Source organism: Lithobates pipiens, unplaced genomic scaffold (genome assembly GCF_037356315.1).
Source record: "Lithobates pipiens isolate NorthernLeopardFrog02 unplaced genomic scaffold, aLitPip1_a1.2 Scaffold_3, whole genome shotgun sequence".
NCBI classification, from domain to species: domain Eukaryota; kingdom Metazoa; phylum Chordata; class Amphibia; order Anura; family Ranidae; genus Lithobates; species Lithobates pipiens.
In genome coordinates, this window is record NW_027507790.1 from 220,652,267 (window position 1) to 220,672,568 (window position 20,302).

The 20,302-nt window shown below is 41.2% G+C and overlaps 1 protein-coding gene across 2 annotated transcripts in view; it reads left to right on the forward strand.

The window, feature by feature from the left end:
* TTC33 (tetratricopeptide repeat domain 33) overlaps nucleotides 1-20,302 on the forward strand; it is a 341,381-nt gene that overhangs the window by 19,507 nt on the left and 301,572 nt on the right. For both annotated transcript variants that reach the window (XM_077462811.1, XM_077462812.1), the window contains exon 2: nucleotides 584-805. In XM_077462811.1, coding sequence (XP_077318937.1) covers nucleotides 585-805 — 221 coding nt within the window. In that variant the 5' untranslated portion in view covers nucleotide 584. The remainder of the gene's footprint in view (nucleotides 1-583; nucleotides 806-20,302) is intronic.

Consider the following 20,302-nt stretch of genomic DNA (forward strand, 5'->3'; position numbering starts at 1 on the left):
TTTAGGAGATATTTGCAAAAGACAGGCACCAATGTCTACGGCGCATGCGTCGTAGACAACGGCATGCAGGCGCACTGAGCGTGCCGTTTCTAATGGCGACCATGCCGCTAGTGGCTGAGTGATGTCATCACAGCTCCGGCCAGTCACAGCGCCGGAGCCGCCATACCTGTAAGTCACTCCGGGAGATATGGCGGCAACGGAGGAAGGGAACGAGGACCACTTCGGGGGCTTCGATCTCAGGTAAGTAATTTATAATGAGCTAGTATGCTATGAATACTAGCTCATTATGCCTTTGTCTTGCAGGGTGTTTATTTTTTATTTTTCCAGAGGGTTTACTTCCTCTTTAACCCCTTAGGTTCCACAATGAGTATAACAAGCATGCTTTACTGCATATACAGACTGATTTTACTGTTGTGGGTTTAGTAACACTTTAAGTTGCCCTAATAAAATGACTAAGAGTCCTCTTCCAGACTTGTATGTTGTGTAGACCTATGTCATCGCTATATAATGGATTCTGTCAGTGCACCACAGTTAGTATAATCTATAAGTGCTAGATCTTCATATCAGTCTGTTTTCTCCACAGTATGGCTTCCTTTGGCTGGAAGAGGAAGATTGGGGAGAAGGTGTCGAAGGTGACCTCGCAAAACTTTGAAAAAGAGTCAGCTGGAGAAGGAGGTACCTTTAAGAATGATGATGTGGATTGGCTCCACTCCGTCAAACGGAAGAAAGGAATTCTCCTTGAGGATAATGTCACAAAAAGTAAACGCCTGAAGGATGAAGGAGCCCTTCTGGCACTGAATGGCAGGTAGGACCAGCAGAAAGCTCATTTTTGTGGCGTTTTGGGAATGTTTATGGTACATGTTTTGTATATTGCATAGCATATGCTACATTCAGGTGCGTCTCAAAAAAAATTAATATCAAAAATTAAATTTATCTCAGTAATTCAATTCAAGAAATGAAACTCCTATATTATATAGATTCATTACACACAGAGTGATAGATTTCAAGCATTTTTTTCTTTTAATTTTGCTGATTATGGCTTACAGCTAGTGAAAACCCAAAATTCAGTACCTCAGAGAATTGGAATAGTGTGGAAAAGTTCAATATTGTAAACTCATTGGGGGTTATTTACTAAAGGAAAATCCACTTTGCACTGCAAGTGCACCTGGCAGTAAAGTCGCTGTAGATCTGAGGGGGACATGCAAGGAAAATAAAAAACAAGATATTAGCTTGCACATGATTGGATGATAAAATCAGCAGAGCTTCCCCTCATTTCAGATCTACCCCTTAGATTGAGAGCGACTGCACTTTCAGTGCAAAGTGGATTTGCCTTTTGTAAATAACCCCCTTGGTGTCACACTCTAATCAGTTATTTAACGCAAAACACTTGTAAAGGTTATCTGAGGCTTTAAATGGTTTCTCAGTCTGGTTCAGCAGGTTACACAATCATGGGGAAGACTGCGGACTTGACACTTGTCCAGCAGATAGTCATTGACACCCTCCACAAGGAGCCTAAGTCACAAAAGGTCATTGCTAGAAAATCTGGCTGTTCACAGAGTACTGTATCCAAGCATATTAATGGAAAGTTGAGTGAAAGAAAAAAGTGTGTTGAAAAATGGTGCACAAGTAGCAGGGATAACTGCAGCCTTGAAAGGATTTTAAAGCAAAGGCCATTCAAGAATTTGGGGGATATTCACAAGGAGTGGACTACGGCTGGTGTCAGTGCTTGGTCCACGACCATCGCAACATTAGAAGCTTCTTACCTGGGCTAAGGAGAAAAAGGACTGGACTGTTGCTCAATGTTCCAAAGTCCTCTTTTTGGATCAAAGTAAATTTTGCATTTCATTTGGAAATCAAGGTCCCAGAGTCTGTAAGAAGAGTGGAGAGGTACAGAATCCAAGTTACATGAGGTCCAGTGTGAAGTTTACACAGTCAGTGATGATTTGGGGAGCCATGTCATCTGCTGGTGTTGGTCCACTGTGTTTTATCAAGTCCAAAGTCAGTGCAGCCCTCTACCAGGAAATTCTAGAACACCTCATGCTTCCCTCTGCTGACCAGCTTTAAAGATATGCTGATTTCATTTTCCAGCAGGAATTGGCACCTGCCCACGCTGGAAAAAGTACCAATACCTGACTTAATGATCATGGTATCACTGTGCTTGATTGGTCAGCAAACTCCCCTGACCTAAACCCCATAGAGAATCTGTGGGGTATTGACAAGAGGAAGATGAGAGACACCAGACCCAACATTGCAGATGAGCTGAAGGCCTCTATCAAAGCAATCTGGGGTTCCATAACACCTCAGCAGTGCCACAGGCTGATCGTCTCCATGGCACGCCGCATTGATGCAGTAATTCATGCAAAAGGAGCCCGACCAAGTATTGAGTGTATACTATACTGTACATGGACATACTTTTCAGTAAGCCAACATTTCTGTATTAAAAATCCTTTTTTTTAATTTTTTTTATTGATCTTATGTAATATTCTAATTTTCTGAGATACTGGATTTGGGTTTTTTACTAGCTGTAAGCCATAATCATCAACATTAAAAGTTGCATTTCACTTTATGAATTGAATTACTGAAATAACTTTTTGATGATATTCACATTTTTGGAGCTGATTTATAGAAACTAAAAGAAAGAGCAGAGTCTTTGCTATCAATAGTAACCAGTAGAATATGATCCCATGTTTTGGTTTAGTAGCGAGATAGCAGAAGTTGGCAACTTTAGCAGGGAAAAAAAATGGTCTGTGTATATGTGAAATAGATGTTTTAGGCAGCCTTTGTGGGTTACAACATTTATTTTGCACATGCACTTTGCTCTAGTTCAGTGGTCTCCAAACTTCAGCCCTTTGCATGCTTTTATCTGGCCCTTGGGGCATTTTTATCCACTGATACCAAAAATGGAAAATAATTACCCCCCCCCCACTGACACCAGTGAAGGGGCAAAATTCCTCCCATTGATAGCAACGGTGGGGCACAATTCCTCCTAATAACACCAACAATGGGACCTACAATTCTTCCCAATAACAACGATGGGACACAATTCCTCCCACTGACACCAATGATGGGAGATTGTTTATTCTCACTGATATTGGGACCTTTTCTGCTCCTAATGGACACAGTCTGGCCCTCCTTAAAGTGGTTGGAAACTCCATTGATCAAAGCTGAACTAAGCACATATATCTGTGGTGTTTACTTATCTCTCTCCAAAGCTCTAAGTGTCTTTTCTCTCTGGTGCTCCATTCCTCTGTTATGAGAATGAGTCACTTCTGACAAGTTCTCTGACACATGAGATAACTTGAGCTAAATATTTGTGTCAGGGAGGGAGTTTAGAGGTAGATAAACAGGGAGATTATCTATTCAGATTATAGCTCTACATGTTGCTTCCTTCCTCTGCCTATGTGGAGGGTGGTGTGTCCCTTTCCTCCAATCAGCTCTCACACAGTGTAAGTCCAGTATGCCCACCCACCCCATGTACTGCTGAAAGAGGAAGAAAGATTTTTAACACGATCTGCACTTTTCAAAGGGTGTAAAAGGGGAAGACAGCAGATATACAAGTAAAACCTTAGGTATGAGGATTTGTTTCATCTGAGGCTGTTCACTTCACTGGGTATAATGTGAGGGTTTATAACCACTTTAAGACTAAAGGACAGTAAACTGGCCCTTTGTTTAGAAAGTTTGGAGACCCCTGCTCTAGTTTATTACAATCTCAGGCAAAATGTATTTTTTTGTATGTTATTTTTTTTAACTTTTGAATATTGTGTTGAGAAGGGCAGTTTTTCATCATGTAGTCTAGATGTGGGATAAAGGTTTGGGAGCCTGGTCATTCAGTAGTCTAGATGTGGTCATTGTAGGAGTTAGGACCCCCGTGAGGTCCTACTTCCAATTTTTGGGGCCCCCCGATAGGTCAGTGATTCTCTTGGCAAATACTTTGGGGATTTTAAATATGGCCAATTTGATATAGAAAAATATAGCGCACCAACACCCAGGGCCCTGTCATAATAACGGTTGAACATCTCTGGTCATCTTCAAATATTGGAAGTAATTTCTATCTGTGTGTATAATAAAGTTAATAAAGTTTAACCTTAATTCATTGTAATGTTATGTTTGAATAGTGGGCATCATTCACCTGATATTGAGTGGATAGGAAAAATGTAAACCATACTCACGTCTAAGACATCAGCGTGTTATAGTGTATGCCACACAAATTTTTTTTAAAAAAGGAACTTACTCAGGGTCTTGTGTCATTAATATTACCTCCTTTGAGGAGAAGTGGCAGCTTTGTACCATCAGGGTTTGCAATTGCAACTTGGCTCCAGGAGTTCCTGTGCGGCCTTCTTGTCACTTTAGGTTTTGCGAGTGGGGCAATTATAGGATCTGTATGGCTCGCCCTGCAGCAGCTGAAAGCCAGCTCCTCCTCTCCCTCCTGCTGCCTTCATGCAGGGAGTTGGTTCCTCTAATTGCCACCAACCACACTCCCCCTCTTTGGGGCCGTATAACTGCACCCACACTCCTGGCAAATTAGGACCCGCGGCAGTGCTGGAACTACCAGGATCGCAAAGGTTGCATTTACGTCTGGGCTCTGGTGTTCCACCACCGGGGGGAGGGCCCCAAGACAGCAGGAGGGGTGCCTGCTGCAGAACATGTGAAAGGGTCCTGCTGTGGGACCATAATAAAGGACCCAACAATAGGAGTAAAGGGCCCCCGGACCAGTGGGAAGAGCTCCAGCTAGGGGTCGGGGGCCCCTCCATGGTTTCTTGCACCGGGGCCCTGAAGGGTCTAGTTACACCTCTGAGGTGAGGATAGCAATACAGGAGCTGCCATTGCTGACTTTATTAGCAATGAACATGTTACGGGGCTTACCTACAGGTCATGGCTCCACTACTATCTTTGACTAGGAGCATGCAAAAAAATAATGAAGTCTAATGGCTTCTGCAGCATACTTGTTCCATGTCTGGATTTTGCACACGTAAAAGGCGTTGGCTTCCATATTTGTCTTCTCACAGTTCCCTTGTAACGGGGGGGGGGGGGGGGGGGGCGGTTGGGGTGCATAGCAAGGGGCCCCTGTATTTTATAGCCTGTGAAAATATTTGCTGATAGCTTTCATATCCCTTTTTTTGTTCTTATGAATTCTGCCATTATTTATCCTGGTTCCACTCATATCAGTTCTGAGTTCTGGGTGACTTTAGCTGTAAAATAACTAATTTCAAAGAATCCAAATGCTCAGACATATATTGTTAGATGTAACCTGATTTATATTTTCACTCCTTTTTAAAGAATATGTAAACCCAACATTTCATATTCCTGATATGTGGCTGTTGTACCATGCACTTGTATGAAAAAGTATCCTGTTCTCTTTGTATTCCTCTTTGCTTTCTTACTGTAAAATCCAAGGTGGCCCCTCTGCTTTCCAAGGTGGTCCCTCTGCTTTCCTGTTGAAATCTGACCACACTTGGCAGGAGAGCACATAGTGATCAGTTCCCTAATGCCCCGTACACACGATAGGATTTTCCAATGGAAAATGTGTGATAGGACCTTGTCGTCGGAAATTACGACCGTGTGTAGGCTCCATCACACATTTTCCATCACACAAAATTTGAGATCTGGTTGTCAAATTTTCCGTCAACAAAATCCGTTGTTGGAAATTCAGATTGTGTGTGCACAATTCCCACGCACAAAATTCCACGCATGCTCGGAATCAAGCAGAAGAGCTGCACTGGCTATTGAACTTCATTTTTCTCGGCTCCAACCAACTTTGTGTGACCGTGTGTATGCAAGACAAGTTTGAGTCAACATCCGTTGGAAAAAATCCCATGGATTTTGTTGTCGGAAAATCCTGTTGTGTGTACAGGGCATAACTGTGCTGGGAACTCAGTGTGCTCTCCTCCAATGATCTGACTTGTCTCCCCCCCCCCCCTTTTTTACTTTCTTTTACAACATTATTTTTTTTTGATCACTTTTATTCCTATTAGAAGGAATGTAAACATCCCTTGTAATAGGAATAATTTATGACAGATCCTCACATCTCTCCTCCAGGCTGGAAAGCATGAGATCGGAAAAAAAATCCACAATCTCATGCTTACCAGCCGCTGCTTTGTTTACATCCGTGGCCTGGACATGATGTCATAACATTGCGCCCGGGCCTCCGACAGTCATAGAGATGACCGGTGACCAGACCATCTCTATGCTCATCATCTGGCGGTGGCCGAGTCTTTCTATGGGTCCCCAATGGCACGGAAGAGGCTGGAGAAGCACTCTTCCGTCGTCTGTAAAAACGATCAAGCGGCGGAACTCCCGCTATGATCATTCTTATGGTGCACAGAATCGCCGGCTGGAAAACAAGGAGATTTGAATGATGCTTGTAGCTGCTGGCATCATTCAGATATTCCCACTGAAAGTCTAGGACGTCATATGACATCCTTGGGCGGGAAGTGGTTAAGGACCGGGCCTATTTTTTACACTTGCTGCTTAGAAGTTAAAATCAGTTTTTTTGCTAGAAAATTACTTACAACCCCCAAAGATTATATATATTTTTTTCAGACACCCTAGAGAATAAAATGGCGGTTGTTGCAGTAAGTTATGTCACACCGTATTTGCACAGTGGTCTTACAAACGCAATTTTTGGGGAAAAAATACACTTTTTTTGAAAAAAAAAAAAAAAGACAGCAGTAAAGTTAGCCCATTTTTTTTTTTTTATATTGTGAAAGATAATGTTACACCTGGTAAATTGATACCCAACATGTCACGCTTCAAAATTGCACCCGCTCGTGGAATGGCGACAAACTTTTACCCTTAAAAATCTCCAAAGTTTAAAAATTTCTACAGGTTACCAGTTTTGAGTTAGAGGTCTAGTGCTAGAATTATTGCTCTCATTCCAACGATCACAGCGATAACTCACATGTGTGATTTGAACACAGTTTACATATGTGGGCGTGACTTAGGTATGCGTTCCCTTCTGTGCGGGAGCTCGGAGGGACGGGGCGCTTTACATTTTTTATTTTTTTTATTATTATTTATTTCACTTTTTATCTGTTATTTTTACATTGTCCCTTTAAAAAGAAATGTGGCTCACTTTTATTCCTATTACAAGGAATGTAATCATCCCTTGTAATAGAAAAAAAATCATGACACAACCTGTTTAATGTGAGATCTGGTGTCAAAAAGACCTTAAATCTCACATTTACACTTAAAAGCAATAAAAAAAAAGAAAATTCCTTTTTTTTTTTTCAATAAAAAAAAGTCAGCTGCAGACCACTGCCGATCCTTGACTTCCAGGCTGGTGAGTCAGACACAGAGTATGTAAAGGTCCTGTAAATAAAAAGACAGATATAAGAAAACTTTACTGAGAAAATATACAGACTTTCATAACTTCCTTCTAAAAATGCAAGTTTCCTGGCTGTCTCTGGCGTCAGTATTCTCTGAGTCAGTGACCTGGAACAAGCATTCAGCTAGCAAAGTCATAGAAAAGTCCCAATCTGCATACCTTGGTCAGTGAATTATAAATAATTGAAATATTGAAGCATTTGGTTCATCACGACTTCAAGGTAACAAATCTTTTCAAAAGGAGAGCAGCCTACATGTTTTCTTATTGCAGATTTTTTAAATTTGTTATTGTCCACTATGAAACTTTACATGTCCAATTTTCCTCCAGTCTTTTGCAATAGTTGCTTAACCACTTAGAGACCGCCCACCGCATATACGCTGCGGCAGGGTGGCTCTATTGCGCTAAATGATGTCATTTCGTGCAATAGATACTGTGGGCACGTATGCTTCCCCTGCACGGAGGGGGAGCCAATCAGCGGGCCCGATGTCTGCCGGCCACCCGCAGTCGCTCCAGAGACAGACAGAACGAGGATCTGCTGATGTAAACAAGGCAGATCCCCATTCTGACAGGGAAGTCCACAAAGATCTTCTGTTCCTTGTAAGCAGGAACACGGATCTCAGTGTTCTTCCTGTTAGTCCATCCCCCACACAGTTAGAAAACACTCCTAGGGAACACACTTAACCCCTTAATCGCCCCTGATGATAACCCCTTCCCTGCCAGTGTCATTTATACAGTAACAGTGCATTTTTTTTAGCACTGATCACTGTATTGGTGTCACTGGTCCCCAAAAAGTGTCACTTGGACCCCTTTCATACTGGGGCCAGGGGCCGCTTTTTACGCTAAAGTGGCGCTCATTGTAGAGGCGCTTTAACACTTTTGCGCCACTTTTCGGCCACTAGCGGAGTGCTTTTAACCCCAAAAGAGGTGTTAAAAATTCCAGTTTTGTGGCACTTTCAAAGCGCTTTAAGGCACTTTGAAAGCGTTGCTCATTCATTCAAATAGGTGCTGTATACAGCGCTCCCAAACCGCCTCAAAGATGCTGCCTGCAGGACTTTTTCTCATGTCCTGCAACCGCACCGTCCTGGTGTGAAAGCACCCATTGCAGAGAGAGGGAGGCAGTCCTTTACAGGCAAAATTTCTAACGCTAAAACAACTGAAAACTGCCTAAGTGTGAAAGGGGTATTGGTGTCAGATTTGTCCACCGCAATGTCGCAGTCCCGCTAAAAATTGCTAAACGCTGATTACCAGTAAAAGCAATAAAAAATTTTTTAAATCCATAAACCTATTCCATAGTTTGTAGACACTAAAACTTTTGTGTAAACCAATCAATACACGCTTATTGGGATTTTTTTAAGCAAAGATGTGTAGAAGAATACATATTGGCCTAAATTAATGAAGAAATTCGATTTTTTTAATTATTATTATTTTTTTGGATATGTATTATAGCAGAATATTGATATAAAAAAATAAATAAAAATAAAATGTCAGTCTTTTTTTTGTTTATAGAATAACCGCAGAGGTGATAAAATACAAAAGAAAGCTCTATTTGTGGGGAAAAAAAGGAGAACAAGTTTATTTTGGTACAACGTCACACAACCGTGCAATTGTCAGTTAAAATAACGCAGTGCCGAATCTCAAAAAATGGCCTGGTCATTAAGGGGCTAAAACTTTCCGGAAGCTGAAGTAGTTAAGCCAAATTCCCAATACTCACATAGGTCAGACACTTGTAAGGCCATCCTGTCTGTATTGCTGAATGTATAGGTAAGATGTGGTGTTGTTTATCACTTCTACCACAAGATGGAGCTATTACCCTTTAGAAAAATGTTTTCCTTGGAGTGCAATTTAAGTTGCTTTGGATTTCATTAGCAGCAGGAGAGAGTACACTGCGTATTCTGAGATTCTCGCTGTTAGTCCGTCAAACTTTTACTTGTTGATCTTCATTTGCTCCTTCTTTTTTTTTTTTTTTTGTGTATTTTGCACTTATTTAGGCTGGGCCCCCAGCGTTATTAGGGTAGTCCTATGTTACGATCTAAACAATCCAGCCTTTGTTGTGCTCTTTTTGCCCTTTTTTGGCAGCTACAAAGAACTACTCCACCCAAAACCAATGTTTAATTTTTGGGTAGATTAAGGTAGGCTTCAATACTTTGGGACAGCAGCAAAGACCAGAAGGAGAAGCTCATGGCAAAAATGAAGTTTGTTGCTTTGAAGGCCTCCAGCAGTGATATTGTCCTGTATGCGGACACACTGAAAGTTTGACAAGAACACAGTGTTTTTCTAATTGTCCTGTTATTTCTCCATGTAATCCCTGAGGAGTCCTAAATGATATGTGATAGAGTAGCTCTTCTCAACTATTTTTTGAAGAACCCATCAAAGTATTTTGAAACCGCATGTATTATTACAGGCATTTTGCTAATTCCTATCTCACATACACTATAGCAGTGATGGCAAACCTTGGCACCCCAGATGTTTTGGAACTACATTTCCCATGATGCTCAACTACCCTTCAGAGTGCATGAGCATCATGGGAAACGTAGTTCCAAAACATCTGGGGTGCCAAGGTTCACCATCACTGCACTATAGTGTCAAAAGTATTGGGATGCCTACCTTTACACGCACATGAACTTTAATGGCATAACAGTCTTTGTTCGTAGGGTTCAATATTGGGTTAACCCACATTTGGCACCTTTCAGGAGGGTACCTGTTTTTTACAGTTACCCTGTCCCCACTTCCAGGAGATTCGGGCCGTGGCGAAGCACGTCAGCAGCTCGCCCCCCTCCTCCTCCCTCCCCTTCTGCCGGGCCAGGGAGGAAGTGCAGCGCACTTCACACATGCGCAGTAGGGACCTGGCAGTGAATCCGAAAGGCTACACTGCCAGGTTCCCTTAACAGCAATGGCGGTGGCAGCACCCAACCAGCCAATGTAAACAACGGCTGCGGTGCCGACATTGTTGGACTCTAGGCCAGGTAAGTGTCCTAATGTTAAAAGTCAGCAGCTACAGTATGTGTAGCTGCTGACTTTAAATTTTTAAAGGGTTGGGCGGAATGCCTCTTTAACTGTTGCCTTTTTAAAGTGAAGCTAAATACCTACCTGCAAGAGAAAAAAACGACGTACCTGTTCGTGAACTTCTTCAAAATGTACACACGGGGTTAGAGATGTAAAAGTCCTGGAAATTTTGAATCCATGAGAAAAAAAGTTTTTTTCCCATTTTTTTTTTCTTCTGAAAAAAAATGGAAATGTTTGGAAAAATTTAAAAGATAATTCAGTGTGGAGTAGTTTTACAAACTGAAAGTCATTTTGTTACACCAAGAAGGTGAAATGCAATGTATATAAAAGTATTTTGCTTGAAATACAAGTAAAGCATATTTATTAAATAAACTAAACTTGCTTTTTAAAATGGTATTATTTGTAACACTTCCTTACTTGAAGATGTTGCTAGTGAAGAAACACTTTGTGCAGTAAGAGTGTTTCTGGAATGAGTACTCTGGGGGGAAAAAGCTCCTCGCACATTCATTCAGGTCCTCATCAATTCATTCCATAAAGTATTTGTTAATGTCTTTCTGGCCCCTCAGGCATGCCAGGATGTGTTTTGTCATCCTTGTAGCATTTGGAAAATAATATTTCTTCTCACAATATTTGCAAATTGTAGCTTTGCTCTCAGCAGAAATTGCACTGGGGAAATGTTGCCAAACTCTAGATGTTGGTCTCACCATTTTTCTGAGAGGAGGAAAAGAAAAAACAATTTACGGACAAGACTATAGGGGAACATTATACTGTGATAGTGGAGAACAGTAATCAAAAACATTTAAAGATAAGAAAAGATAAACTATTTTTTCAGACAAATTTGACCCCCTACCTGTCAATTAAGGCCTGAGAGGACAAACTATCATCTACTGTATCCCAACAATACCCCAACTGTAGTAGGTATAAGATGGAGCCCACAACTAAAGCTGGCCATAGACAGCTTGAATCTTGGCTGGTTCAGCAGGGACCTATTGACTTGGGTACAAGTAGCATGCCGGATATTTACATGTGATTTCTGCCAGCAGCTATAGCTGCTAACAAAAATTAACTGTGTTCTCCCGGCAGAGATGGAAGGAGTTGCACTCTAGGCGAGCTTGTGGGTAAAGGCCTGCTAGAAAAGTTCCTGCTGACATGTAGATTGGACTGACTTCAGACTCCTAGTCTGCCTGCTAGTAATGGATTAGAAAGATAGAGCAAGCCAATTCTCTGCAGGACAGCTCGTGCCGTTTGTAGGTCTTTGTGACCCGTCCGCAGGTTTTCGGCCAACTTCATTATCCTCCCTGTAATGTCCCTTGACTGTCATTGCTATGTTCTTGACAGCACTGGAGTCATCACCTCTTCTATATGTGATACTATTTATTACATCTGCCTTTCTGTAGCAGTAAAGTAAATTAAAACCAAACTTGTACGCACATGCTCTATTGTTCAGCCAAGCTTCAGACGGTGGTTTCATCTGGCAAAAAAGTTTGTTTTTGTTCTGGCACCATTGATAAAAGAGACTTTTTTTTATGAAGCAGATTTGCTTAGTCATTGTGAGCCACAAATCTTTGGTCATTAAACTTTTACGCTACTTCATGGGATGTAGAACTAAGAGCAAATGTGAAAACCTTTGGTCCCAGTTATGCACTAATATATATATTATAATATAAATAAATTATATATATATATATATGTATATGTATATGCATGTGTGTGTGTATATATATATATATGTGTGTATATGCATGTGTGTGTATATATATATATATATATATATATATATATATATATATATATATATATATATATATATATATATATATATATATATATATATATAATGGATCTCTTTCTTTAGATAGGGTTTGGGAAGCCTGGCCAGGTTTTCTCATCTGTGACCTATTGTGGAGATTTCCCTTCCCTTCCTGTCCTGTGGACGCAGCAAGACATGAGAAGAAATCTCTCCAAAGTAAAGTAGATTCTCTCTTAGGTGAGGATTGCACAAGGCCATTCTATGAAAAGCAATCCATGGTGGCTAAGCAGCTGCTGTCAGGTGTTCAGGAGTTAATCCTGCCACCACCTGTATGCCCGTTTTTTGTTTTTTACAATGGGGCTAACATGCCACAAGCATTTGGCTCGAGGTTGTGACCCAGCCTTATTTACTTGAATGGCTGAGTTGACAGGCTGTGCTGTCTGTCAACTCAATGTGCCATGTTAGATTTGCCATTGGCACGACTCAAAGCATTGTGGCCACAGCATGTAAACTGAATACGGCTTTATTGGGGACTTTAGGTGGTGAAAGGGGCCTAAGACACCAGAACAGATATTCCCATTATCAGATTTTTCTTCTATTCTTGTTTTTTGATGATGACTCCAAATTTGTTATTGGCCCTCACTTTAAGTTCTGGTGACAGTGTGACACCAAAACTTTTTTTTTTTTTTTCAGTTTTGGTTAGAGTGGTAAAGGATTAGAACCCATGGCAGGTTTTGTGTACAAAAGGGGCTCCTGCGCTCTATGACAAAAAAATGGAAGATAGCATGGCAGGTTTTATTGCCATCTGTGTACCCACTGGAGAGATTTGCCTACTTCATTGGGACTGTTGTCTCCTGTAAAGAACATGATAGCAAATATCACAATCTTTATTTCCGGAACAAAGGATGAGGGGAAATTCTCCAATGGGTAAATCTCTTCTGGCAACAACTGTCTAAGCAGGCATTTTGTTATTTTTACTACATGTACTTATAGGGTCTCACAAAAGTGAGTACGCCCTTCACATGTTTGTAAATATTTTATTATATCTAGTGTGACAACACTGAAGAAATTAAATTTTGCTACAATGTAAAGTAGTGAGTGTACAGCTTGTATAACAGTGTAAATTTGCTGCCCTCCCGAAATAACTCAACTCACAGACATTAATGTCTAAACCGCTGGCAAAAAAAGTGTAACCCCCTAAGTGAAAATGTCCAAATTGGGCCCAAAGTGTCAATAATTTGTGTGGCCACTATTATTTTCACTGCCTTAACCTTCTTTGGCATGGAGTTCGCCAGAGTTTCACAGGTTGCCACTGGAGTCCTCTTCCACTCCTCCATGACAATATCACGGAGCTGGTGGATGTTAGAGAACTTGCGTTCTTCCACCTTCTGCTTTAGGATGCCCCACAGATGCTCAATAAGGTTTAGGTCTGGAGACCTGCTTGGCCAGTCCATAACCTTTACCCTCAGCTTATTCATCTGGGATGTGTGTTTGGGGTTGTTATCCTGTTGGAATACTGCCCTGTGGCCCAGTCTCTGAAGGGAGGGTGATCATCCTCTGCTTCAGTATGTCACAGTACATGTTGGCATTCATGGTTCCCTCAATGAAATGTAGCTCCCCAGTGCCGGCAGCACTGATGCAGCCCGAGACCACGACACTTCCACCACCATGCTTGACTGTAGTCAAGACACACTTGTCTTTGTACTCCTCATCTGGTTGTCGCCACACATGCTTGTCACCATCTGAATCAGAAAAGTTTATCTTGGTCTCATCAGGAGACTTAGTTTGCTTGCCTTCAGAAAACTGTTTGTGGGCTTTCTTGTGATTCATCTTTAGAAGAGGCTTCCTTCTGGGATGACAGCCATGCAGACCAATTTGATGCAGTGCGCAATGTATGGTCTGAGCACTGACAGGCTGACCCCCCACCCCTTCAACCGATGCAGCAATGCTGGCAGCACTCATATGTCTATTTCCCAAAGACAACCTCTGGATATGACACTGAGCGCGTGCACTTAACTTCTTTGGTCGACCATGGTGAGGCCTGTTCTGAGTGGAACCTGTCCTATTAAACCTCTGTATGGTCTTGGCCACCATGCTGCAGCTCAGTTTACAGGGTCTTGGCAATCTTCTTATACCCTAGGCCATCTTTATGTAGAACAACAATTCTTTTTCTCAGATCCTCAGAGAGTTCTTTGCCATGAGGTGCCATGTTGAACTTCCAGTAACCGGTATGAGAAAGTGAGAGCGATAACACTAAATTTAATACACATGCTCCCCATTCACACCTGAGACCTTGTAACACTAACGAGTCACATGACACTGGGGAGGGAATATTCGACCAATTTGGACATTTTCACTAGATATAATAAAATATTTACAAAAACAAGAGGGGTGTACTCACATTTGTGAGATACTGTGTATATATATATATATACACACAGTATTATTATTATTATTATTATTATAATACACAATTTATATAGTGCCAACAGTTCAGTACAGAAGGGACAGGAGGGCCCTGCTCGTAGAGCTTGCATTCTAAAGGGAGGGGTTGGTGGTACAAAAGGTAATAGATGCAGGGAATGATTTGATGGGGTTGTACTGTGCAAAAGTTAGACTGAATGTTAAGAATGTTTTCAAAAGTATATATTTTAATTATTTATTTTTATCAATTTACAAAATGCTAATTCAGCGAGCGTAAGAAAAAACTAAATCTAATTAATATTTGTTATGACAGCTGTTTGCCTTCAAAACAGTATCAGTTCTTCTAGGTACACTCGCACACAGTTTTTGAAGGAACTCGGTAGGGTGTTCCAAACATTTTGGAGAACTAATCACAGATCTTCCGTGGTTGTCGGCTGCCTCAAGAAATGGAGTAAAGCAAATGGGAAGAGGGGTAGGGAATATTCCCCTCTGGGTGGTTAACTAGAGTGAATGGGATGTTAAAGGTTAAAGGTCTCCAGCTGAAAGTGCCTTCTAGTCCACTTTAACCACTTCCCCAGCTGCCATATAGCAGAATGATGGTCAGAAAGTGGTTGTATTCTCTTGACTGGGAGTGACTGGACAGGATAAGCCAATTGCGCATGCCCTTGGGTACACGTGGTGATTGGTGGTGTGGTGTCCCAGTCCGACGCACCGCCTCTCCGATCCCTGTAAAGAGCCTGACGTAGGCTCTTTACCATGTGATGAGCTGTGTCAAATCACAGGTCATCACATGGTAACTAGGAAGTGCCGGTAATCGGCTTTTCCTCTACTCCCGCTGACAAGGCATGGGTAGAGGAGAGCCGATCGGCTGCCCTCCTGACCGGGGGTCTGCGCTGATAATCAGCACATTGATTATCAGTGCAGACCCATTGAGGGTGCCCATTAGAGCCCACCAGGGATGCCCACTAGAGCCCACCAGGGATGCCAATCAGTGCCCATTGAAATGCCAATCTGTGCTCATCGGTGATTACTTATGATGATTATAGTGATTATCAGTGATGTCAGTGCCTCCTAATCAGTGCCACCTATGAGTGCCCATCAGTTTCACCTATCAGTGCTGCATATCAGTTGCCCATCAGTGCTGCTTATCAATGGTCTTTTTTTATTTGTAGCACAAAAAATAAAAAACCCAGTGGTGATCAAATACCACCAAAAGAAAGCTCTATTATTTAACAATGATAAACATTTTGTTTGGGTACAGTGTAGCATGACCGCAATTGTCATTCAAAATGCAACAGCACTGAAAGCTGAGAATTGGCCTGGGCAGGAAGGGGGGAAAGTGCCCAATATTTAAATGGTTGATGTAAATTTCTGAAAAATTATTTCTCTGAGCATTTGATCTTGCTATGCAAATAATTTACTTCAAAAGTCCTTAAAATTTAATCTAGAAAAGCCACTTGAATGGAATTCAAGACATATTAAACAGGTTTCTTTTATGCTGAGAACATGCATGCATTGCTATGAAAACCACAGTTCTGCCCTGTACACACGGTCGGACTTTCCGACGGAAAATGTGCAATCGGATCGTGTTGTTGGGAAATCTGAACGTGTGTGGGCTCCATCAGTCTTTTTCCTTCGGAATTTCCAACACACAAAGTTTGGATCTAAAATTTTCTGACAACAAAATCCGATCGTTTAAATTCCGATCGTGTGTAGACAATGCCGACGGACAAAGTGCCACGCATGATCAGAATAAATTACGAGACTAAAGCTATTGGCTACTGGCCCGTTTATAGTCCCGTCGTACGTGTTCTACGTCATCGCGTTCAGAATGATCGGATTCTCCGACAACTTTGTGCGACCGTGTGTATGCTAGACAAGATTGGGCTAAAATCTGTCTGAAAAATCCAACAGATTTTGTCGTCGGAATGTCCGAATGTGTGTACAGGGCATAAGAATTTAATTTGTTTGAAACTTTTCCATCCTCCTTGATTTTTCTTATTACCACAGTTGATATCAGTCTTGAGTTTGACCCCACTAACTATTGGAAAAATCAAACAACTCTTCCAGAAACAAAAGATTTTGAACAAAATTCTACTAGTGTATGGCTGACTCTGCCTAACATAACAATGGCAGAAAACCAAAGTTTGTGTCTAAAATAGCACGCAAAAACCTTTCCACGACTTCCCCTAAAAATTCTCTTAGCTTATTTTTCCTGATTTATATACATTTGTACTTGGATTGTCTTCTTTCAAAGGAATTGGCTCTGATCACAGAATATTTTAGCGAAGTCTGAGGATGGGACTGATAATTGTTCCCATTGACAAAATCCCTGCAATAAAATATCACAAGAACTCTGCTGAAGTGGTGGAAACTGTAATGACCGAACAAGTGTTCGCTCTCCCGCTAATAAATCACACCCACAGAACCATTAGATCTTGTAAGCGATGTCTTGTGTCTTCTTCGTTTCCTTTTTGGCAATGTAATTATTTTTTTTTTCTTTTAATACTGGCCAAAAATGTGCGCAAGTTTCCATCGCTGCTCTGAGAAAATCTTTTTGGCAGATTCCTTGTAATGTGGATATCCAGTTTGTATGTTTTCTGTTTTAATGATCACTTTCTTATAAGTCATCCAAGCCTGAAAATCATCCTCAGTGTGCCATGTATTAGATTAGTAGTTCCAAAACCTTAGGCAGTCATGAAGTACCATTATAACTTTAGCCTCGGTGTCAACGTCTTTAGTTTACAATTTGTGTCTCTTGGCCACCGAACTGACACCCATGAATAACAGGCTGAGGCTCACAACCAATATTACTCTGTAAATATACTATATAAACATATTTCTTCTAGTAAATTAGTATCAGAAATGTAGTATCAGACATTAACCTCCCTGGCGGTATGATAATGTCCGATTTTTGAAGCTCAAATCGGTACATTGCTTTGCATGGAAATTTTGGGTTTTATATTTTAGGCCTGTAATTCTTAATAACACAACTTAGGCCTTGTTTACACTGCTGCTGATAAACAGACATTTATGGCCCATACACCCGACCTGAAAATCGGACTAAAAATGCCGCTTTAGATGCGAACGTACGATAATCGGATTGTTAGTACAGAGCTTTCGAGAGCTGATCACAATTCATCCGATATTATTAGATTGGGCAAGCACGAAAAATTTCCTCATACGATACCAGATCATACGATTTTCGTTTAGTCAGTACAGTTGTTGTCCGAAAATACAATAGTTACATAGATAGGTTGATAAAAGACAGAAGTACATCTAGTTCGACCATAAAATAAATAAATAAAATAAAAAAATATCATACAATCCCATATACCAAATCCTATACCCACAGTTGATCCAGAGGAAGGTGAAAAAACCCCCCAGAAAAGCATGATCCAATTTGCTACAGCAGGGGAATAAATTCCTTCCTGATCCCAGAGGGGCAATTGGATTTTCCCTGGATCAACTTTACCTATAAATGTTAGTACCCAGTTATATGATGTACATTTAGGAAATAATCCAGGCCTTTCTTAAAGCAATCTACTGAGCTGGCCAGAACCACCTTTGCAGGGAGTCTATTCCACATTTTCACAGCTCTTACTGTGAAGAAACCTTTCTGTATTTGGAGATGAAATCTCTTTTCATCTAGAGGTAAAGAGTGCCCCTCTGTGTTGACCGTAAAGTAAATAACTCAACACCAAGTTCACTATATTGACCCCTTATCTATTTGTACATGTTGATCATATCCCCCCTTAATCTCCTCTTATCAAGAGTGAATAAATTCAGTTCCTCTAATCTTTCCTCATAGCTGAGCTCCTCCATGCCTCTTATCAGTTTGGTTGCCCTTCTCTGCACTTTATCCAGTTCCCCAATATCCTTTTTGAGAACTGGTACTCAAAACTTAACTGAATATTCCAGATGAGGTCTTACTAATGATTTGTACAGGGGCAAAATGATATCTCTTTCTCTCTCTCTGGAGTCCATACCTCTCTTAATACAAGAAAAGACTTTGGAAACCACAGCTTGGTATTGCATACTCTTATTGAGCTTATGATCTATCAAAACTCCAAGATTCTTCTCCACCATTGATTCCCCCAGTTGTACTCCCCCTAGTATGTATGATGCATGCATATTCTTAGCCCCCAAATGCATAACTTTACATTTATCAACATTAACAACAATTATCAACAATACAAATACATTACAACACATGACATCACTTTGATTATTTTTTTTTTCTGTCGTACGAGAATTTTCTTAACTTTAGCTACTTGCGACTATTAACCCCTCTGGCGGTATTCCCGAGTCTGGCTCGGGGTGGAATTTCAGTACCACTAGTGGTAACCACGAGCCAGACTGGGGATCGCATTGCAGGATACAGGGAGAGTTACTTACCTTGTCCCCTGGATCCTGCGATGTCCTCCCCGCTGTGTGTGCGAGCTCCTCCGCTGTGAAAGGGGCCCAACTATAGTATTTAGATTATGCACTATGCAGTTTATTTGTATATGCACAAGGTTTTGTTTAATTTATCATTACATAGCCTCCTATCATTACACGCCCTGGTCCATATAGTCTGATCCACTAGAAGAGCTACAGTAGCTCAAATTGCGGAAAAAGTTAATGCTGGTTCCTATGGAAAGGTGGCAGGACATACAGAGCATCACAGTTTGTTGTGTATGGGGCTGTGTAACCGGAGACGGGTCAGGGTGCCCATGCTGATCCATGGCCACATCCAAAAGTGCCTACAATGGGAACATAAACATCAGAACTGGACCATGGAGTAATAGAAGAAGGTGACCTGGTCTGAGTCACGTTTTCATTCTACATCATGTGGATGGCCGGGTGCTAGTGCATCACTTACCTAGGGAGAAGGCAAGGCGGCGGAGGCCATGTGATGCTTTGGGAAATTTGCTGCTGGCAAACCTTGGGCCCTGGCGTTCAGGTGGATGTTACTTGACAAGTACCACCTACCTAAACATTATTGCTGACCAAGTACATACAAACTGTATTGCCTGATGAGAGTGGCCTCTTTCAGCAGGATAATGTGCCCTTCCACACTGCAAAAATGGTTCAGCAACGAATTTGAGGTGTCGATGTGGCCTACAAATTTTCCAGATCTCAATCCAATCAAGCATCTGTGGGATGTGCTGTTAGAACAAGTCCAATCAATCCATGGAGGCCCCACCTCACAACTTTACAAGTTATAAAGGATCTGCTACTGACAGCTTTGTGCCGGATACCATAGCATATCTTCAGAGGCCTAGTGGAGTCCATGCCTTGATGGGACTGTTTTGTTGGCAAAAGGAGGACATACTCAATATTAGGTGGGTGGTCATAATGTTATTGCTGATTGGTGTCTTACATTTTTTTTTTTTTTTTGGTGTCTTACATTTTTATCCCTTGGGGGTTTAGGTATACTTTAACTTGCTCTATGCTTGTTCCTCAAAGTATTGAAGTCAGATCTCATCAAAATAGGCTTTCTCTAAGTAATAATTCTCCATCTGCTGATAACAGTATGTGATATTCACAAGGGAAAATGTTTAGATTTAAATATCCTGCTTCGTCTGAATGTGATTTTAGTGCTGTAATGGGCGATTTTGGTTGTTTGCGGTAAATGATCAAATGTCTATAGAGGAAGCATATCTGTATAATCTCATTATTTACTTGGAAGAAGTTTGTAATGGCTTTATAGTCTGTCTGGTTTCCTTTTGACATTCTAAAGAGTTGCAGTCTCTTAGAATATAAGTTTAATACCCCATAAATTGTATATGTTTGACCGTAACATACCAAATCGCCTT